The sequence below is a fragment of the Schistocerca nitens genome, chromosome 8 (assembly GCF_023898315.1).
Source record: "Schistocerca nitens isolate TAMUIC-IGC-003100 chromosome 8, iqSchNite1.1, whole genome shotgun sequence".
NCBI lineage: Eukaryota > Metazoa > Arthropoda > Insecta > Orthoptera > Acrididae > Schistocerca > Schistocerca nitens.
Window position 1 is genome coordinate 416,023,960 of NC_064621.1, and position 23,999 is coordinate 416,047,958.

At 39.9% G+C, this 23,999-nt stretch overlaps 1 protein-coding gene and 1 non-coding gene across 5 annotated transcripts in view; both read left to right on the plus strand.

Annotated features, from left to right (window-relative positions):
* LOC126198561 (leucine-rich repeat-containing protein 24-like) overlaps positions 1-23,999 on the plus strand; it is a 438,607-nt gene that overhangs the window by 398,405 nt on the left and 16,203 nt on the right. For all 4 annotated transcript variants that reach the window (XM_049934992.1, XM_049934990.1, XM_049934991.1 and 1 more), the window contains 4 exons: positions 4,850-5,051; positions 5,386-5,567; positions 16,116-16,356; positions 20,948-21,328. In XM_049934992.1, the coding sequence (XP_049790949.1) occupies positions 4,850-5,051; positions 5,386-5,567; positions 16,116-16,356; positions 20,948-21,328 (1,006 nt within the window). The remainder of the gene's footprint in view (positions 1-4,849; positions 5,052-5,385; positions 5,568-16,115; positions 16,357-20,947; positions 21,329-23,999) is intronic.
* Trnat-ugu (transfer RNA threonine (anticodon UGU)) lies at positions 18,272-18,346 on the plus strand. The gene has a single exon. It is a non-coding gene; the product is annotated as a tRNA-Thr (tRNA).

The following is a 23,999-nucleotide window of genomic DNA, read 5'->3' on the forward strand; positions in this document are numbered from 1 at the left end:
GGAACAGTAGGGAAGTAGTTTGAAGGTGGTTCGATGAACCCTCTTTGCCAGACACTTAAGTGTGAATTGGGGAATAGTCTTGTAGATGTAGATTATGAAAGGCAGCAAAACATAATCTGCAGCATGCTTGTGAGTGTGAGATCTAACTGCACTATCTGATCAAAAGTATCCGGATACCCCTATGTCTCACAGTCAGGAGGACAATGGTTCAAACCTACGTCTGACCATCGTGATTTAGGCTTTCCATGATTTCTCTAAATCGCTTCAGGCAAATGTTGGGATGGTTCCTTTGAAAGGTCATGGCAGACTTCCTTCCCCTATCCAGAGGGACCAATGAGTTTGCTGTTTGCCCATTCCCCCAAACCAACACCCCTATATAATGCGGAATCGTTCTCTAGGTATAATGAGAGAGGCACCTGCAAGTATAAAAGGAGGCTGGTAACAGCAGGATGGATCAGTCGGGAGAGCTTAGTAACTTCGACATAGTCTAGTCATTCAGTGTCACCTTTTAGTATGCTCATTAGAGAACAAACTGGCTTCTGACATAAGTAGTCTCGCACAGGGAAAGTATTGAATCGTACCCATCATATTGAGGACAGCTTCGAAACAGTTCTTGTCACTAGTGTTGTCTTTCTTGACTTGAGTGTGGCCTACAACATGGTAAACATCAGGAAACTTCTCTCAAAGGTGTACAACACAACCAAAGTTACAGATTTATGAAGATACTGCAGACCTGCTCAGCAATAGAAGATTCTATGTTAGTTTTCAAAACCCCAAAAATCAGTGGCGCAAAACAAAAAAATGGCACAGACAAATAGCAAAATTCTGCATGACCTACTGAAGTGTCGGAACATCGATGCTGTCTATGACCTCCTGAATGGCTGTTTTCAGCTCAGCAATGGTTTTGCGATTACTGCTGTACATCTTGTCTTCAATCTATAGTCCCACAAAAAGGAGTCGCTTGTGTTCAGATCTGGAGAATATGGTGACAATCGAAGTCCATGCCAGTGGTCTCTGGGTACCCCAGAGCCAGAATGTGCTCCCCAAAGTGCTCCTGCAGGACATCAAACACTCCACTGCTTATATGAGGTTGAGCTCAGTCTTTATGAACCACATCTTGTCGAAATCGGGGTCACTTTGGATAATGGGGATGAAATCATCTTCCAAAACCTTCACGTACCATTCAGTAGTCAACGTGCCATCAAGGAATTTTGCAGCATTTATTCCATGATGGGATGTTCCACACCACACAGTGACCTGTTGAGGGTGAAGGGACTTCTTGATCGTGAAATTCAGACTTTCAGTCCCCCAAATGCACCAATTTTGCTTATTGATGAACCCATCCAAATGCATGTGAACTTCATCGCTATACCAAACCATACAGCACATACTAATTCCCATTATGCCCTACAGCAAACTGTGCAGTTTGAATGTCCTAACGCAAACTGTTCAGAAGTTAAAATGATTTTATTTCATACATTTCAATAATTGTCACCCTATAACATGCACACCAATAACCAGTCACATAACAAGGCTTGCACCTCGTTTATTTATGCCATCGATCTGCCCCTCTCCACCCATCATAAGCCATTTGAAGGCATTGAAAGACAACTTTCATCTGTTCTTCACAGCATGGGAAAATATTATGAGGCCAGCAGCCTGAAGCCAAATCCAAGGATAACAGCAGTCAGCTCTTCCCATCTCAGTAACAAATATGCTAACTATAGTTTAAAAGTCTCATAATTGGGAACTCCTCTCAACCATATCTTTACCCCTAAATACCTTAGGGTTATTCTTGATAGGAGACTAACATCCAAGTGATATTGTGACAGTGTCAGAATGAAGCTAGCAGCACAAAAAAGCATCTTTAAAAAATTCAAAGGCCCAAGTTGGAAAGCAAGCTCACGTGTACTTCAGACATTGGCTCTAGCCTTGTGCTACTTGCCAGGAGAATATACTTCCCCCTGAGTGGTAGCAATCCTGCCACTCAAAACTGGTTGCTATTGCTCTTCACCAAACTTGCCACCAGATGACAGGAGGCTTGATACCAACCGCCGTCAAGAAGATCCATGTTGTGGCTGTAATGACTCCACCCTGTATCAGGCAGATAATCAGATAGTAACAGCAAAATCCGAAAGGAGCAATGTCAACACTGATGACAGACATTCATTTCATGGGCGTGATCTTGTTGCTCGACGTCTTCACAGCAGGAAAAGCTTCATCTCAAGTACCTCCCCCTTAGTGTAGTCAAAGACAGAAGAAAGGCTTCAACGGTGACAGGAAAGAGCTAAAAGTGATAGGAGAGTACCAAAAGAGGAGCTATCCCCAGGAAACAGTCTGTCATGGCCAACATGAAGATCACTTAATGGTCTTCACGTGGGCATTGACCAGAGTAATACTGAAATGTAAAAATGGGGGCCCTGCAATAACGAAGAAATATCCGAGGCATACTTGTTGAGCAGATGATGATCCATTTCCTTCACTGCCCTGTTTACACCATCTCCCCAGGCATTGTGATGCAGAAGGATCTGGCTCCAGGAAGCCCAAAAGCAGTGCATCTTGCTGAGGTACTGCACTTCGTTTAAATGGTTGTCATAGGCACACCAAGAAGAAGAACCTGAGTAAAAAATCCATCAGGGAATTTCTACCCTTTAAAGCTGCCCATGTTGACTTTTGGTGATGCGACTGAGAAGTGGAAGTGCAAAGGAACAACCATAGCTAAACCAAGACCAGGCAGACTTCATGTACTGAGGGACCACCAAGCATTGCAGAGGATGGCTATAAAAAGAATCATCAGAAGGAATCATTCATGAGTTCCAAAATACTACCAGCAGTCCAGCTATCACAGTGACTTGGCGTAGGAAGTTAAAAAGAATGGGGTACAACAAACAAGCAGTTCCTCATAAGTCACACGTTTCTGTAGTCATTGCTAAGTAACACTTGAGGTGAGTGGATGGTAGGTGACTGGAAACAGATGAATGGTGAACCACACTGTACCCTGTGCAATCTGATGGAAGGATTTGGCTTGGTGAATGTCTGGAGAATGTTATCCGTCATTATGTATAGTGCAACAGTGAAGTACAGAGGAGACTGTGTTACAGTATGGGGGCGTTTCTTGTACGTAGGGTTGTGGTCCTCTTATTGCATCTAACAAAATGCAAAATGTGGGAGGATATGAACGCATTTTAAAGCTTTGTATACTGTGTACAGGAGATTATTGTTATTGTGTTGTGTTTGGGGAAGGAGACCAGACAGTGAGGTCATCGGTCTCATCGGATTATGGAAGGACGGGGAAGGAACCATCCTGGCATTTGCCTAGATCGATTTAAGGAAATCACGGAAAACCTAAATCAGGATGGCCGGACGCGGGATTGAAGCTTCGTCCTCCAGAATGCGAGTCCAGTGTGTACAGGAGAGAGAGACAGTTTAGAGACAATGATCATTTACATCAGCATGACAGCGCACCCTGTCATAAAGCATCTTTGAGGTAACAGTTTGTGGAAAACACCTTTGGGGCAAGTTAGAACATTGACTTTTCTCTGAGCCCCAGTGTCCAACATTACTATCTCCTCTGGTTTTTGCTCTTGAGGAAAACTGGGCTGCCATTCCTCCACAAACATTCAGACACGTCACTGAAAGTGTCCCCAGCAGAGTTCAATCTATCATAAAGGTGGAGGGTGGACCCTTACTATATTAATGTCTACTAATAGGTATTGAGATACTTTTGATCAGACAGTCTATGTTAAAACATCTGCTCTACTTAGACAGTGTATTATGCAACGAGTTTCTGGTGACCAAAAACATTGAACAAATTGTACAGCTAGGAAATCATGTTATTTTACCAGGAGTATCATTTAGGAGTGCCAGTTACTTGCTATTAAAATACATGTCTGCCACATGCAACATCAGACTTGTGTATGGAATGTACATCTGACTGGATACAACATATCTGAAGAATAGCCAAAACTAGTTATTAATAAATTTTAAAATTGTGATTTTGATGAAATGTTGTAGTAATCATGTTCTGTAGCCACTAGGTCTTGCTGTTTGTCATTTAATGTAATGGCATTTCTGCACTAACAAAGAAGAGTGAGTAGTAGTCATACTGAATAAATTCTTTTCAAATGCTTGCAGTGGATTAGTGTTCATATTTATGTCTCCAGCAATTAAACATTTTTATATACCTCACTCTACTGAGTTTGGGTAGTTGGTTGAGAGAGAGAGAGAGAGAGAGAGAGAGAGAGAGAGAGAGAGAGAGAGAGAGAGATAGTGTGAGTGGTGTGGTGCAGTGATTAAGGCAGTGGGCTTATATTCAGGAAGAGTGTGGCCCCATCCAACTTGAAAACTATCTGTGGTTGTAACTACACCAGATAGAGAAACCACCATGACATAAAAATCAGCTTTCTGATCATTCCTTTCCCTTATTATTTCTATGTTGCCACATGTTTGGCAGTCTTTCTCAAATCCAATTGGGTACACACTTTCTTCAGATGACTAGAAAGAGCATTGCCACAGTACAATACTTCAAAGATGTTAAATACTAGCAATGTCAGATGCTATGTAAGTTGAGTAGAGGCATTTTTCATTGTATTGTACATTTGATCTTCCCATAGGTTGCAGTTATTAATCTTAATTTTAAAATGCTATTTAACTAATGTCTAGTATTTTTTTTTTTTTTTTACACAAACCAATAAATGTCTGAAATCATGTAATTGTGTTGCATTATTGTCAAAAATAAGCAAAAATACTTAATATACTTAATCTTTTACAAGGTTTATAGTAGTATGTCTTAGATATTCTTGTGAAAAAGTCATTATTTTCATAAAATGTCTCATTACTTTTTTTGCAGTGATGTTAAGTTGGTAAACCTGCAGAAGCTGTCCTTGCATGACTGCAGCATAAGAGAAATTGGGAAACGTGCTTTCAGTGGACTGGAATTATTAATAGAACTGGATTTGTCAAACAATCAAATTGTTGAACTTCACCCATCAATGTTCGATGACAACTTCAGGTTACGTGTCATCTATCTTGATCATAACCAGATACAGAAGGTATGAAAACATGTCCAATTTTATGAAACATATTTTAAAAAACTAATGTGAAACAGGCAATAGAACAAAAACTTATTTTTCTAAGAAATGTTGAAACATTCACATATTTGTTACAGTGAGACAAGGCAGTAGAAGTTCTTACTTTAACTGTAAATTTGTGTTTCAAAATATGCTGCATATGTAACTCAGATTCTCATGCAAGCTATTTACCATTTTCTATGAATGTGTAAGTCACTGTTTCAAACAAATTTTCTCTAACTGTGGTAACTGTAGGTGGACAGCAGTACGTTTATCTGAGAGATAATTCTGATTTTAGTTGATGAAATATTTCTAGGTGCCTGATGGGATCTTCAGGGAACTCACTTTTCTGCAGACAGTACGCCTCAATGATAATCAGATTGAACAGATAGGCTACAAGGCCTTCGTAAATGTACCAGACCTGCACACATTAAGGCTTGATTCAAATCGTCTGGCAACCTTGCATCCAGAACCATTTTATCCCATGCAAAAGCTGAGGTAAGACAAATCATTTCACAAAATATTTAAAAGTTTTTTAAATTTATTTTTAATTTTCAAATTTTGTTCAGAAAGTACGATCATTCGCCCTCCCAGCATCTTCTGTTTTCAAAGTGCCCTAAATTTAGTACTTGGTTCAAAGGATTTTTTTTTTTTTTACTCAGAAATATCATGACAATGAAACTTTTTGCATGCAGATTTACTAGGCCTTGAAGAAATGAAATTTTGAGACTTCATTTACATCTACATCTACATACATACTCTGCAATCCACCATAAGGTGCATGGCGGAGGGTACCTCGTACTACAGCTAGCATCTTCTCTCCCTGTTCCACTCCCAAACAGAACGAGGGAAAAGTGACTGCCTATATGCCTCTGTATGAGCCCTAATCTTTGTGGTCTTTCCACAAAATCTAAGTTGGCGGCAGTAAAATTGCACTGCAATCAGCCTCAAATGCTGGTTCTCTAAATTTCCTCAGTAGCGATTCACGAAAAGAATGCCTCCTTTCCTCTAGAGACTCCCACCTGAGTTCCTGAAGCACTTCCGTAACACTCGCATGATGATCAAACCTACCAGTAACAAATCTAGCAGCCTGCCTCTGAATTGCTTCTGTGTCCTCCCTCAATCCAACCTGATAGGGATCCCAAACGCTTGAGCAGTACTCAAGAATAGGTCGTATTAGTGTTTTATAAGCAGTCTCCTTCACAGATGAACCACATCTTCCCAAAATTCTACCAATGAACCGAAGACGAATATCCACCTTTCCCACAACTGCCATTACATGTTTGTCCCACTTCATATTTCTCTGCAATGTTACGCCCAAATATTTAATTGACATGACTGCATCAAGCACTACACTACTAATGGAGTATTCAAACATTACGGGATTCTTTTTCCTATTCATCTGCATTAACTTACATTTATCTGTATTTAGAGTTAGCTGCCATTCTTTACACCTATCACAAATCCTGACCAAGTCATCTTGTATCATCCTACAGACACTCAATGATGACACCTTCCCGAACACCAGAGCATCATCAGCAGACAGCCGCACATTGCTATCCACCCTATCCAAAAGATCATTTATGTAGATAGAAAACAACAGCGGACCTACCACACTTCCCTGGGGCACTCCAGATGATACCCTCACCTCCAATGATCACTCACCATCGAGGACAACATACTGGGTTCTATTACTTAAGAAGTCTTCGAGCCACTCACATACTTGGGTACCAATCCCATATGCTCATACCTTAGTTAGGAGTCTGCAGTGGGGCACCGAGTCAAATGCTTTCCGGAAGTCAAGGAATATGGCATCTGTCTGATACCCTTCATCCATGGTTCGCAAGATATCATGTGAAAAAAGGGTGAGTTCCATTTCGCAGGAGCGATGCTTTCTAAAGCCGTGCTGATGCATGGACAGCAACTTCTCTGTCTCAAGGAAATTCATTATATTCGAACTGAGAATATGTTCGAGAATACTGCAACAAAACGATGTTAAGGATATTGGTCTGTAATTTTGAGGATCCGTTCTTCTACCCTTCTTATATACAGGCGTCACCTGCACTTTTTTCCAGTTGCTCGGGACTTTACGTAGGGCAAGAGATTCGTGATAAATGCAAGCTAAGTAAGGAGCCAATGCAGTAGAATACTCTCTGTATAACCGAATTGGAATCCCATCAGGACCTGGTGATTTATTTATTTCCAACCCATTTAGCTGCTTCACAACTCCAGGGATGTCTGTCACTATGTCTCTATACGGGAATCTGTACGAGACTCAAACGGCGGTATGTTTGTACGATCCTCCTGCGTGAAAGATTTCTTAAATGCTAAATGTAAAATTTCAGCTTTTGTTTTGCTGTGTTCCCTTGCCAGGCCAGACTGATAAGTGAGTGACTGGATGGAAGCCTTAACCCGCTTAACGATTTTACGTAAGACCAGAATTTCCTTGGGTTTTCAGCAAGATCTTTTGCTAAGGTATGACGGTGGTAGTGGTTGAATGCTTAACACATCGCTCTTTTTACAGTAGCACGAATCTCTACTAACTTTTGCCTGTCCTCATTTTCCCGATCATTCTTGTACCACGAGTGCAACTGCCTTTGCTTCCTAAGCATTCTCTGAATTGCGCTGTTAAACCACGGTGGGTCTTTTCTTTCTGTAACCCACTTTTTCAGATCATACTTGTCCAATGCGTGATTTACAATGTGTTTAAAATTTGCCCATAATTCTTCCACGTCCATCGTACCGGAAGTAAATGAAGTCGATTCATTACTTAGTGGGATGCTAACAACTGCTTATCTGCTCTTTCTAGCAAGAATACTCTCCTAGCCTTCTTGACCGACTTTTTAACTTTTGTAACCGTAGTCGTAATGACAACATCATGATCACTAATCCCTGTCTCAACACTGACACCGTCGATAAGGTCAGGTCTCTTCGTGGCTACCAGCTCTAAAATTTTTCCATTATCCGTTGGCTGTTGATTTAGCTGCTCAAGACAGTTTTCGGATGATGTGTTCAAAAGTAACTCACACAACGTCTTGTCTGTACCACCTGTAATGAATCCATAGACATCCCAGTCTATACTAGATAGGCTGAAGTCACCTCCGACTCATATAGCATGATCCGGGTACTTCTGCGAAACAGAATGTAGACTCCCTTTGAATGATTCTAGAACTGTCACGGTGGAACCTGGTGGCCGGTAATAACATGCCACAATTAACTTTATTTCCCCTAATCCTGTTAAACGTGTCCAGATAACTTCACAATCACACTCTACTTCGACCTCAGTAGACACACTATTTTTGTCAACTGCAATGAAGACACCACCTCCTACGGTGTCTAATCTGTCTTTCCGACACACGTTCCAACCCTCACTAAATATTTCAGAACTTCCTCGCGCCACACGCTTCCTGGAGGGCAGTAAATTCAGGAACTTTATTCCGAACACTGAAAATGTACTGCTAATATCTTGATAGCTGAAGTGTCTTTATACACTGAGCACGTTCTGATTTCCGTGCCTGCACGTCGACTGGTGAGTGTTCATCAGGACATCTCGCACTACTGCCTAACCTAAAAAAACCCCATGTGCACGCCACAAGTACTCTGCTATCCGAGTAGCTGCTTCCTTTGTGTAGTGCACCCCTGACCTAACTAGGGTTGTCCTACAATTCCCCAACCAATAGCGCAAGTCTAGAAATCTGCAGCCAAGACCATCACAAAGTCAACGAAGCCTCTGGTTGAGACCCTCCACTTGGCTCCAAACCAAAGGACCCTGATCCACTCTTGGAATGATGCTGCAAATAGAGAGCTCTGCTTGCACCCCGTGTGCGAGGCCAGCGGTCTTCACCAAATCTGCCAGCTGCTTGTATGAACTGAGGATTGTCTCAGAACCCAAGCGACAGGCATCATTGGTGCCGACGTGAGCAACTACCTGCAGACGACTGCACCCCATATGCTCGATAGCCACTGGCAAGGCCGCCTCCATATCTTGGATGAGGCCCCCCCGGCAGACAAACTGAGTGCACGTTGGATTTCTTTTCAGCCCTGTACGCTATTCCCCTAAGGGGCTCCATCACCCGCCTAACGTTGGAGCTCCCAACAACCAGCAAGCCTTTGCCCCCATGTGCCTGCACGGGCCCTGCTGAAGGAGCGGCCACCTGCCCACTGACAGGATGAACGGGCGAGGCCAGCCTCCACATTGGCCCTCGACCTCAAGCGACGCTAACGCGTTGCAGTCCGCCACTCACCCTGTGGTGAGGGCGGCCCCAACATACCGGGTACACTAGAAGGTGCCTCGGCGGCTGAGTCAGCGGACACAGCAAGCGACTCCTGGGGTGTCTCAAGCGACGCGCCAGACCCTCTGCAGTCACTGCACCTCGAGGCAGCAGCCTGAAGGTGGCTGACCGTGGCCAACAGCACTCTCAGCTGCTCGCGAACCGCGGCCAGCTCCTTCTGTGCCTGCACACAGCATGCACATACCCTATCCATCCTACTGCTAATATCTTAACGACTCCGTGAATTTATACTCTATGGCTATCAATAAGCAATATTACTCCTCTCAAATACGAGAATATGCAAGGATTTTATGTAATTAAATATGCAAGCACACAAACACTCAGAAAGAAATTAAGAATCAAACTACAAAACAAATATGAAAGCTAAATATGCAACTCGCCACTGCACTGATACTTCACCAGCGGCTGCTCATGGCTCACTCATAGCTAGGAGCATCTGCTCATGAAATATTTCAATTTTCCCTCAAATCACTGATTACATTTTTCTTAATCATAATTTTCCATTTTTAAACCAGACCTCAGGTTGGTCAATTTGATACCCTATTTGTCATTTTCCTGTTCTTTATTTGGCTACGAAAATTGGCACAAAAATCCATTGAGTAATTTATAGGGAGTCTTTTTTTCACTCCATGCACACATTTGACTAAAAACAAAAGTTGATCGCAGTGTATTCTCCTCATTGCTTGTACAAATTTTGATGTCACACTCACTCCCCTGTTTCACATTCTGAGAGATTTTAATTTTATAAATACTGCTTTTGCACCCTAAGAGAAAAATCTTGATTCAGGTAAAAAAATATACTAGCTCCTTAATGCTTCTCTCGGCACAGTCACTTTGATGAAATTTGTTATTTTCACCTAGTAATGTGATTCCCTGAGTGTGATTTACAGTAAGAAATACAATGAAGAATAGGCACCTACCTGTTAAACATGAAATGTATAGAACACTAGTGTGACCCATTCTTGAGTGCTGCTAGAGTGTCTTGGATCTGAAGCAATTCAGAGGTGAGCTGCTAGGATTATTACCCAGAGGTTCGATCAACATATGAGTATTACAGAGATGCTTCATGAACTCAAGTGGGAACGGCTGCAGGGAAGACAATGTTTTTTTGTGAAACAGTGTTCGAGAAAATTTAGAGAACTAGCACTTGAAATTGACTGCAGAATGAGTCGCTGCCATCAGTGTACATATCCTGTAGGGAGCATAAAGCTAAAAGAAATTAGGGTCTCTACAAAAGCTTATAGATAGTCATTTTTCTCTTGCTCTATTTGGGAGTGGAACAAGAAAGGAAATGACTAATATTGGTAAATGGTACACTCCGCCGTACACCATATGGTGGCTTGTGGAGTATATGTTTATATATAGATGTAGATGATTAATGGAATGTACATAGAAGAGACAGAATTTTGAAGTTTTAAATATATTGAATCACATTATAAACTAGCCATGTAAGCGAGTGGCAAAGCAGTTTTTAAAATGTATTGCCATTCTTTGTACAATGATGCCAAGTAATTGTTGTAGATAAGCACTGATATGTCCCATTCTCTATTTTGTATGGCATTGTAGCAACAACCAGATGATAAAAACAGACTACCAAGAAATTATTCACTGTAGTTTGGGCAGTTACAAAAACTTTTACCACGTGATTTCATTTATGAACAGAATGCTGAATATTCTCATCTCTGAAATTTGTCTCCAGTGGACTTGTAAAAAATATTACATAATTATTTCCACTATGTGGTTCTCAATAAGAACTTTTTCACCACAATCTTAACAATCTGACATTTTTTCTCAGCTACTTATCTAGTGAAATGAAATATCCTATTGGGTAGCTACTCAACTGTCGTCTCCCTTTTTTCTGCTGTGTAATTCAGCTTCAGTGCAACTTCTAGGTAGAACAATTTTGTAGATAGGCATCAAAACACAGAAATTTTAGTTCCAAAGCTGTTGTTTGAGATCAAATGGCAACTGTCCTTAACTTGCGGGACAACAAAATGTTTCAAAATAAAAAGGTGTTATGATTCAATTTATGATGTAATGTTTAGTAGCATGATAAATGCTGAAACTTGACTCAATATGAAGGCAAAATGAAAAGTTCTTGGTCCACTTCTTTTTGACATTGCCCCAGTTTGTTTAAGTCAGTAAACTTTGTTCAATTCATCTGTCCACCCCCCCCCCCCCCCCCACACACACACACACTCACACCAGTGAGCAGAACCAATGCTTCCAGAATAAAAACTACTATATCCATTTCACTCAACTCAGAATGTTCCTTTAAATGTGGAAACAGGTAGGAGTTAGAATTGTACTGGTTACTGACTCATCTATGTGTCATATAGTCTTTCTCATAGTATAACAATAATGGAAATCCCTGAATGTAACATTGCATAAAGTAAGGTAAAAGCATCCACTCACCTGTAGTTGACGGATGTATGGAGCACAGACACATGTAACAGAAAACAGGTTCACAATAGTTTTAGAGCTCGTGCTCTTTCCCTAGTAAAAGTACATATATTCCCACAGACAGACAGTGAAGCAGACACTTCCACTGCGAGCCTTTTTCATAATCAATCACTTCAGTCATATTAGCAGGTCCTTTGTATTTCATTTCCTGTGACCCATTGCCTCCTCCTTAATGCTGCTGTCAATCACATCATCCAGGATATGGAATCTCCATTGTCTGCCATGTCCACATCTCAAAAAACCCCAGCCTTGTTCTGCCTTTCTTCCTCAGTGCCCACGTTTCAGCACCATACAAGCGTCTTTGCCCATATTTCTGCAAAATGTCCTTTTTTTCTTATAAAGTGCTCCTTTTTCCATTGCTATCCTTGATATCTGTGCTGCTCTTACAGTCAGTTTTTATCCTGCTTCCAGTAATTTCCTGCTAGTACCATTACTTTTGCTTTCATTGTATTGATTTTTATTGCATAAACCTTCCTTGTAGCTTCAACAGCATTTACTATATCTTGTAATTCTTTTTCACCTGTTGCTAGAAGGACCATGTCATCTGAAAACATCAAACACTATATTCTTCTTCCTCTAACTTTTAACCAAGCGAGGTGGCACATTGGATGTGCGTTTGGGAGGATGATGCTTCAAACTCGTGTCCGACCATCCGGATTTAAGTTTTCTGTAATTTCGCTAAATTGCCCCAGGCAAATCCCAGGATGGTTCCTATAAAAGGGCGTGGCCCATTTCCTTCCCCTTCCTTAATAACATCTGAGCTGGTGCTCCATCTCTAATGTCCTCAATGTTGAGATGTTAAACCAAATCTTCCTCCCTTCCTCTCCAATTTTTACCCCTTGTCGTCTAATGGGTCATGGGCAATCTTTTTTTCAAAGTGTAGACTGAAAAGGGTAGGAGACACAGAGCAACCTTGTCTCACTCATTTTTCTAGTTCTACCCACTTGGTAACTTCCTCTCATTTTCACTGTCATTTTTCGATTGAAATATAATGAGTTTATAAATTGTCTGGTTTTCCAGCTTATACCAAACCATGCTATGAAATGATTTTTACAGTTCTATGAAGCACATATGTAGGTCACTTGCCTTTTCAATAAACCTCTCTCCCAAAATTGGTAAGAGTCCTATTGCATCTCTTGTGCATGTATTCCATCTAAAACAAAATTGTTCCTCAGCAATATTCTTCTCCACAGAGTTATACTGAAGAGGTGACAAGATATGCTTCTGCCAAGGGCACGGGCACACAGGGGGTGCAACAACTTTCGGGGTGGAGTGGTGGGGAGAAAGAAAGATGGTTTAATAATTAACTGGGAGAGGTTTGTGAATTCTCCTACCACTCGTGTTCCTGTCCTTTGTTCATGAGAAGAAGCTTTCCCATGGCCCCGTAACTGTAAAAGCCACTAGTGTCATAGTGCCCCATCAACAGCATCATTTTGGTATGAGTAAATCACAAACAAATGATTGCTGATGAACGGACATCCATCACTAGCATGGTTTAAGTCAATACTGTGCATTTGATTCACACAACTGCTGCCTATGTAGCTCATTCATATTCAACAATAAAAGTCTTTCTGCTACTTACCAATGGTATTGTAGAATCTCAAAGGTCAATGAGTGAATGTTGGCGCAAATGCTATTTGCCTGAAGGCTTTTGGTTTTTGCCAGTTTCTGCTGACTAATGACTGGAGTGAGACTGAGCTACAATCCTCCAAAGCATGTTATAGTATAATAAATGAAATGGGAAACAGATCTCACATAAGTATATCAAACCATTTCATTTGTCTTTCTTCACCTTCGTGCCCCAAACACCCTAAAGCTGTGTATCTTATCTGGAAAAATGTACAGCTGATTTTGGTGCAACTGATTTTGGTGCCAAATATAACACAGTAATGCTGTAGAGCTACATTAAGAAATACCTATCTTAAAGGTTCAGGTGAGGCAGCTGAAGAACTTCCTATTCGAATATTTTGAAGTTTTTTTCCCCCATTTCCTCCATGCAAAGGTAAGGTCCCCCCTCTCGGCAAAATGAAGATGGTGAAAAACTACTTAGCGTCAAGTATGAGTGAAAGCAGATTGTCAAATTAAGCTATGTTGTGGATAGAATATTACACAACTTGACTTCAGTGAGATAATCAATGACTTTTGTTTGCTCGAAGCACAGAAATGCAAAGTAAAATTACAATGGAAACACAATTCTTGGAAATGGATGTTTTCTCAGCTTTTAGTTATAGCCGTTCTTTCATTTCTGGTTAGTAATTTGTGAACTGTTAATAGTTTATGTGGAATAAATAAATGACATGATACACTTAATGTGTTGTGTGTGATATTTTTCATCAATACAGTTTGTTTAAGAAATATTTATCAATAATGGTTCCTGTATCTTTAAACTTACAAAATTTGCTAAATCTGTGTAAAAACATTCAGAAAGGTATCTCCATCAGAAATAAGTGGGAGCAATTTGGAAGTTCTGCTAGTGGCACAGAATCACCTTAGTATGGTTCTACTCTTCCATTACCTTTTCCAGCCTTTTGTTAATGATTCTTGGCTGCATGTGAAATGAGCTAATTGTCCTGTGCTCAATGGATTTCTTGGTTTCCAGTTTTTCCATTCCTGTCCATTTCTTCAATTGTGTTGCACTCCTGTTTTAGCCAGTTTTCTGTAGCCTGCTCTGTTTTTCTACACAGTTCGTTATTGAGCATTTGGTACATCTTTTTTGCATCTTCATTGTTCTTGTTTCTGAATATTCTTCTTTCTTCCACCTTCAAAATAATTTCTTGTGCAAAATAGCTTTTTTGTTTTTTTTTTCCTGTTTACATATCCTATACTTTTTGCTCTGCTTCTGTGATTTTTTTCTTTGACCATATTTTATCACTCATTTATGTTATCATGTGGTTCTTTGTCTCATAATGTACTAATAATCTCTTCTGATAGCCTTTCCATAATTTTTTCTTTCCCAGATCTCAACTTCTTCTCAAAGTCCCTCTTCAGCACAGCAGTGTTCTTAAGTTTTTCATTTTCATTTCTATTTCTTCCATAAGTAAATTGTGGTTACTAGTAATATTCCACTTCTATGCCTTTCTTCAACCAGTATAAAATTAGTTTGGTTTCTATATTTATCTCCTGGTGATTTCCAAGTATAACTCCTCCTCCTGTGAGTTTTGAACAGCACGTTCTGAAGTTGTCATATATACTAGGATAATAAAAATACTTTCTTTTATTCATTTCACTTTACAAAAATAACCATGTCACTTGCACAGTTTACATTTCCTACACACTTAGCCAATTTCTTTGCCGTTATCACTTCTACTCCATTAATTCTTTTTATTTGTCCTCCCAAGTAGTACATATTCATCTGACTGCAATTCTTCTCACCCATCTCATCTTACCTCAGGAATTCCTACCAGGTTCTATTATTCTTTTCCATCTCTCTTTTAAGGTTTTCTCATTTTCCTGCCAGTAGCAGTGCTGTGACATTCCAGGTACCAATCCTTGTTTTGAAATTGCACCTCCTTTCATGTTGTTGTTGTTGTTGTTGTTGTTGTTTCCCTCCTCTCACTGGAGATCTGAGCAGGGGAATATTTTATCAACAGTTGGAGGAAGCAATATTTTGTGTATAAAAAGGAGACTGCGCTATGCAGGGAAAATAATGTGTGGTGATATTCTATTGTCTTCCACAACTCTGGAGGCTGCCCCTAACATGGGATACAGATGCCTTTTGTGGCTGCCTGCTCTGGGTCAGACACTACAATAGCTATTGGTTCATTGGAGATATTTTATTTCTCTGATGCCCTGCCAGGGATGCACCCTCCAGAGGTTACTGGCCCCCCAAGGGTTTCATAGAATTAGATGTTATTGTATGTAATATATTTTATTTCTCTGATGCCTTGCCAGGGATGCACCCAATAGGGGTTACAGGCCCCCCAAGGGTTTCATAGTATTAGATGTTATTGTATGTAATATATGTTTATAGTTGTTATATGTATGTTATGTGATGCTCTATAACTTTTCCTTTTTCTCTCTCTAACTTGCTAAATCTCCATCAACCCCTCTCCCTCCCCTCCCCTACCCTACCCACTTCTTGGACCTTTCTAATCTCAGTTCGTTCACAATACGCAGCAGCTCAGCTGTTGAACTTGTGATTTCATGAAGAATATGTTTGTGTACTACTTAATGCAACCTCTATAGCATGAGATGGTCTTCCTTCATATTGTGTCTTTTTGTATTGCTTCCAAGAGTTTTGATGATGTAAAAGTCAATTATAATGCAAGTAAATAATTCTGCACATCAACAGATCACTCGAACTGCATGACAATCCATGGCGATGTGATTGTCAACTGGCTCCATTGCGTGAATGGACACTTGAACATAAGCTAAACACCCAAGATACGCAGTGTGAAGAGCCAGAGAAACTGAAAGGCATGCTTTGGAAAGAGGTTGCAACTGATCAGATGGCATGTATGCCAAGGATTGTATTTCCACAACAAGATGCTACATTTGAAGCAACTGGTGGTGAAGTTACAATGTCATGCCAGGTGAGTTTTATATATAATATACATGAAAGGCATATGTTAAAAGATAATTTCACAGATATAACAGGAGTGATTTCCACTCAGTGTGATAAAAATGGAAAAGGAGTAATTAAAATTTGGGAAATCCATTTCAACTTAGTCAATGAAAGAGAAAATACATGAGAAGGAAAGTAATACTGTTGAATGGCTAAAATTTTGATCCACATGTGTAGCTTGGGTAAATTTTAATACAGTTGTATTATGTTTTCTTTAAAATAACTAAACATTTCTTCCAACTACATTCCATTAAATCCTAGAGGACTGAAAATGATGGTTTGTATATGATTAATGTATCTAAAAGACGTTGAAAAAAATACTAAGTAAATGGCAACAGAAGGAAGAAGCAAATTACACAGATCACAAGAGGAAACAATGTCAGGAAATTATTCGTGGATTTCATAGGAAAGTCCCTCACATCTGCATTTTTATTGTATTTTAGTTCTGAGGATTATTCTCTCCAAAGATTTTTCCACAGCACAAATGAAAATTAAAAGGAGAATGGTAAATATGCACTTAAGATAAGAAACAGAAATGAGGCAACTATGGGGTGTCTTGAAACAGTAATTTATCTAACTATGAACTTGGAATTGCTTTCAGTATGCTCAGTAAAGGTCATGCTACCTAAATCTATTTCTGTAGTTTCTTATCATTTGGATTGTCACGGCATGTTCACTATTAACAAATTGTGTTGTTCAGGGATTTTCAAGCATCCTAGAAAACCGCTTTATTTGGATCAAGCTGTAACTTTGTGAAAAGACAATTGCAAGCATTACCAAGTACAAAATTTATGTAAACAGCCAGCCAAAAAGAAGCACAGGGAGTACTTCTATTTTTAGAAATAGTGAAAAAATGTTATGTTTTGGAGCACTTCTCACAAGGTGGATAATATTACTTACTGCTTTCAACTAGATATTGTCATATTGTTACAGACAACTTTCCATTTGCTTGAAAACTTTTCTTATCATAAAGCATCAATTATGACAGATATTCATCCGCTACTACCCTGGTAATCGCTAACATTTGAAGCCTTAGTTATCAGCATTGTTTACCAAGCTGGGGTCTTCTGGGGACCATATATTTTTTGTAGACAGTTACTCAGATTAGATTCTTTGGATGTCTAAAAGTATATTTAAATTAGATAAGTATATATGACGGTAGTATCTGTTCCCGAAAGAACAGTTACCGTGGATGACCATGCAGCTTTGCTAGAAATGAAATGATAATTAAATGGACACCCTAGCTGCAAACAGGTGTTCATGTACTACATTGGGGACATGTTGAAAATGTGTGCCCCGACTGGGACTCGAACCCGGGATCTCCTGCTTACATGGCAGACGCTCTATCCATCTGAGCCACCGTGGGCACAGAGGATAGTGCGTCTGCAGGGACTTATCCCTTGCACGCTCCCCGTGAGATTCACATTCCCAAAATGTCCACACCACTACATTCGTAGTGCGCCTAATAGATACTGCCATGTAAGCAGGAGATCCCGGGTTCGAGTCCCGGTCGGGGCACACATTTTCATCATGTCCCCAATGTAGTATATGAACACCTGTTTGCAGCTAGGGTGTCCATTTAATTATAATTTCATTTCTAGCAAAGCTGCATGGTCATCCACGGTAACTATTCTTTCGGGAACAGATACTACCATCATATATAGTTAAAATATGGCTTCCCGGCCATTTACCTTCTTGTGCGAACGCACACGCTATGCCCGAACTCGCACGGGACTTGGTAGATTGATCTGCCATGAGTAATGAGTATGATGGGCAAACATCTATTAGGCGCACTACGAATGTAGGGGTGTGGACATGTTGGGAATGTGGATCTCACGGGGAGCATGCAAGGGATAAGTCCCTGCAGACGCACTATCCTCTGTGCCCACGGTGGCTCAGATGGATAGAGCGTCTGCCATGTAAGCAGGAGATCCCGGGTTCGAGTCCCGGTCGGGGCACACATTTTCAACATGTTTGCAGCTAGGGTGTCCATTTAATTATCATTTCAAAATTAGATAAGCACTGTTGACATATTTGTTTATTGTCAAAGCTGATAAAATAAAAAAAAATATGGAAAAATTGAATCCATGCCATGGCAGCAGTTAAAACTGCAAGATATTGTCCACATTTCAGAAATTGATTCCTTTCAGCAGCAAAGAACTCCAACAATCAGTAGTACATCAAGCAACACTTTCAGTTTGGCAGAATCTACATCTGTCCTAATTCTCATTGTGTTCAGAGCAGTATTGGCATTGTAATAATGAACAACACAAGATGATTCACTATTGCTGAAGATGCATATAGTATCTACAACTTGATCATTAAAGATAATGTTCAAAAATTTGGACATTGTGGGTGTAAGATCACTTGCATTCATTGGCTTGGAAAATCCTTTGGCAATGTCATATTGATGACAGTGAGTCACGGGGCCATTGAACTTGTCCATTTTCATCCTGACTTCACAATAACCTCATCTCCTTCATCAGAATCTCAATCATAATTTTCATTTGCAGTGTCACTTTATTCTGAATTCACTTCAAGGTGAATGTTCTCAGATAAAGTCCTCATTAGGATCGCTCTAACATCATTTAGGTCACTGAGATAATTCACCTAGCATGCAAAGAATGTCATTATTTGAGACTTGTTTATGGGCCATTTTCAAAAATTTATGGTGTTCATATTAATTTTGAAAAATCGAAAAATTAATCTTTCAAAATGTGTAACATAGTATACCAAGTGGGGTGTTGCCAGGACCACAAGTGTTTTTTTTATTTTTAATGATTGAATCATATGTCTGATTATGTAATATATATCTTAAACAGATGTAGGAATATACGAGGCATTTTCAGAAAGTATGTGCGCCAAATTTTTATATATTTTTCAGAAAATGTTTATTTGAAAGAAAAAGTTATAGGATATTGTTTGGTAATACATTTGTTGACTATTTTTCTGCATAATTGCCATCCTGTTCAGTGCATGTGGCAAATCGTGGCTTGAGCTGCTTTGTGCACTCCAAAAAGAACTCCCCCTCACCAACTCCGTATCCCATTTCACAACCTTTTTCTACTTCTGCTTGTTGCCTGAAAATTTAATTCCACTAACATATGCCTTCTGGGAGATGAAAAGATGATAATCTGAAGCGCCCCCCCCCCCCCCCCCCAGTCGGGGCAACATGGGGGGCAGTTCAAAATATCCCAACTAAATGGGTCCAAGACTACCACGGGGCTAAGGCAGTGGAGGGACAGAAGTTCTTGTGCAACAAGCACTTTCCTGTTGTAAGAATTCTGCTCCTTTTGTTTTTAATGCTCCTTTTGAGATATTTTTTTGGGGGGTGGGTGGGGAAGGACTCACAATATCGTTGTGCATTGGTCCCCCTGCCCCGCCCCCTGGGGCAGAAATCCAACCAAGATATAATGTCTTTTTGGTCCCAAAACACTGAAGCCATGCCTTTTTGCCTGAAATTGTGGTTTTGAATTTTTTGGTAGATGAGAAATTGGTGTGATATCACTGTGATGGCAGTCTTTTTGTCTCAGGCATGTAATGAGCCACCCACATTTCATTTCCAGCCACAAGAGAGCTCATACAACCCTCACCTTCTAATACAAGTTTCTCAGGAAACTTGTGGGCTCTATTGACCTGATTTTTCTTGTACTGCTCTGTCTGCTGCTTTGGGACTCACCTTGTACACAGTTTCCTGTTACACAGCATTTCTGTGAGTGTCCCATGTAAGAGAGTTCTGGTAAGTTGTTGAAACATTGCAGAAATTCCATCCACTCTCAATCAGTGGTCTTCATTAACAGTTCCCTCAATTTTTTGCACCAACTCATCAGTCAAAATGGAAATTCTTCCATTCATCTGTTTGTTATGAAAATTTGTTTTGCCTCCACTTAGCTCCCTACATCACTTGAAACACACTCGTTCTGCTCATAATACTTCTGCTGTAAACCATTTTGAATCTAAAAAAGAAGAATCATTAGGTGTCATCCGTTCCACGAGTAGGAAGTGGGTCACAGCACATGACTCGAACCTGGCGTGATATCTTACCAGTAGCTTTCATACACTTCCGTACAACTGGACACTACAATATGAGTTTGCTTCCTACTGTGTTCCTGCAATTCTCACTGTGGTCGGGGGTTCCCCCTCAACCACTCAGTGTTGCCAAACCTCAAAAAACAAAAAAAAAAAACAGTGTGCTATGGTTGCAGTACACTTCCTTTTTGGACATACCTCATATAAAAATCAAGACTAAATTGTTTCTTGCAATTGCTACAGTATCACCAAAAATCACTCTTGGGGTCCCTAGATGACCCTGTTGATATGTTAAGGATAAAATTATAGAACAGAAGATGATAAACAATTTGGCTTGCAGTGACTGTGCCATGAAAGATTTCAATGACATATATCCTTACAATACATGCACTACTGTGCTGTCAGAATAATTAAACTTCGTGACTTCCTTCAAGTTATCAGCAGACAGATTTATGTGTATTATTGTCATCACTTTGTATCTAAGAAAAAAAGAGCGCATGTTTCACATATTAATGATTGTTTATTTTCAGATTGAAGGGAACCCACCACCAACAGCTCACTGGGTTCATGAGTCACAAATCCTGTCCAATAACAGTGACAAGTTTATCATTCATGAAGGACTTGGTGGTTGGCTAAACATCACATTATGGGAAGCTGGACCAGAAGAACGTGGGGAATACACGTGTGTTGCAAAGAATGAGGCTGGTGTGGACGAACGCAGATTGACTTTACTGCTGGACAGTGAAGACCCTTTGATTTTGGGAAAAGACAGTGCCAGTGGCAGCAGTGGAACTAACATGGAGTCCTCACATTTACCTCTCATAGTAGCTCTTGGGGTTGGAGCAACCATTCTTGCAGCACTTCTCATAGGATTGTCATGCTGGCTGTGCAGAAGTGGTCGAGTATGCTATGTAAGACATTTTACAGCTACTATTTTCATGCAGTTATTCTTATGTGACAAAATATTATAATAAGAGAAATTTAAAGATCAGTAACAATAAATAAAAATAAGACAAAGCTGATTGATGTGTGTTGCATAAATACATTATCAGCATATAACACACAAAAACTATAGGGACACCATCTGATGCTAGTGTGGAAACTGAGTAGCTGTCACAACATTACTATCAACTGCTGTGACACCACTATGCATGTGGCACTGAGCATCAGGTGCACCCTCTGATGGGGCCAGGCCAAACTCTGGCATATGCGGTGGCCACCAAACTGACCTAAGCAGTTTAGATTTCAACAGGGAATGCATAGTGTGAGTACTACTGCGCGCGCGCACACACCCACACACACACACACACACACACACACACACACACAGGTGCAGTAGTTCAATTCTTGTGTTTTTATGTGTATCTGTTCGTCACACAAAGCTACAGTTGAATAGTTAGCTTCTCTCTGTTTTATTACTCCAGTTTGGATATGTAAATAGTGTTATATGCGTGACACCAAGGAAAGTCTGTGTTGTGTGACTTTTCTAATCTATAAATTGCTCAACTTTTTTCTCCATTCTAAACAGAATGCACTGTCACACAAAAAATTCAAATTACATTTTTTTTGCTGTAGTTCAGTGTGCAGACTGTTTTTTGATTTACATATAAAATTTTTCCTGGCTGATAGCCAAAAAGTATGCACACATCAAATTTAGTTCACAACATGTTTTTCACTGAACTTAATGAACTTTGTCTATTTAGATTCCATCAAAAAAAAATCTCTTGTAAAAGAAAAAAATGCTTTCAGTTATATTTAATAGTCATACACAAGATAAATAAGCTCTTCATTCAGTATAACAGTTTGCATGGTGATAAACTCCATCATCAAAAAATAATTCATCTTCTGTGATGCATGAAGTAAATTTATTTGGTGTAGAAATAATATCACTTTGATGCTGTCAGATGAAACAGTATGTTCCAAAATTACTCTGATAGTAGAACAACAAACTAAAACTACAAAAGTTGCAGAACTTTATAGTAACTTAGTTAGTACACTATTTCATCTACATCTGCATACAACTGTACTCAGAAAACCAGGGCACTGATAACTACGAAGTTTAGTGCCACACAAACCCAATATCATCACCATCATCGGCAAACCAATGTGGAAAGCATGTTAGAGGGTACTTTCCATTGTACCCATTATTATGGCTTTTCCTGTTCCAATCACATACAAAATACAAGAAGAATTATTGCTTAAATGCCTCTGTATGCATAATAATTAGACTAATCCTGTGTTCACTGTCCCTGTGGGTGTGATATGTAGGGAGTTCTAGTGTATTTCTTGATTCATTACATAAGATTATTGCTTGAAGTGTGCTAAGTATGCTTTTATGGGCTAGTTTGCGCTTTTCATAATGTGGGTTTGCCAGTTCTCTTCTTTTAGCTTCTCCATGACATTCTTGAATGGGTCAGACAAACCTGTGACCATTTATGCTGCCCTGCTTTGTACACATCCAATATCCTCTGTTAGTCCTATTTAATACAGTTCTCCTACACTTGAGAAATATTTTATGATGATTTGTACAAGTGTTTTGTAAGCAATCTCATTTATAGACTGATTAAATTTCCATAGTAGTCTGCCAACAAAGCTAAGCCTGAAGTCAAGAAACACTGCACCTACCTGACTGCCTTGATCCATGGCTTTCAAGATGTCGTGTGAGATAAGTATGAGTTGTGTTTCACGTGACATGTTTTAGGAATCCATGCCAAGCATCGAGGAAGTCACTGTAAGACACCTTATTATATTTGAACGTGGAATATGTTCTAAGTGTCTACAAGAAATGAAAGTCAAGGATATCGGACATTACTTTTGTGGATCACTTCAGCTGCCTTTTGTGTAGACTGATGTGACCTGTGCTTTCTGCCAACCACTGGGCTCAGTGTTTTGTTTGAGAGATATACATTAAACTGTTGTTAAAAGAGGGAATAAGTCAGTCCCAAGTTTGGTATAGTATCAGACAAGGGTTTCATCTGGCACTGAAACTTTGTTCAAGCTTTAGCCATTTCTCAACACCACTGGCAATAATGCATTTTATTTCATTCATCTTTGCAGTGGTACAAGAATTTAACTGGGGCAATATTGCGGATTTTCCTTTGTAATGGAACATTTAAAAATTGAGTTCAGTATTTCTGCTTTTGCTTTTCTACCCTCAATTTCAGTTTCTGTCTCATCCAGGAGTGCCTGGACACTAAATTTGTTGCTATTAACAGTCTTAACATATGACCAGAATTTCTTCAGGTTTTGTGACAGATCTGATAATATTCTGTTATGGTAGTTGTTGAATGCTTCAAGCATTACCTTCTTGACAGAAACGTGCTCACACATAAATACCAAAACATTCTTCCTGGCAGATTAAAACTGTGTGCCCGACCGAGACTCGAACTCGGATACTGGAAGAAGTAAAGCTGTGAGTACCGGGCGTGAGTCGTGCTTCGGTAGCTCAGCTGGTAGAGCACTTGCCCGCGAAAGGCAAAGGTCCCGAGTTCGAGTCTTGGTCGGGCACACAGTTTTAATCTGCCAGGAAGTTTCATATCAGCGCACACTCCGCTGCAGAGTGAAATTCTCATTCTGGATTAT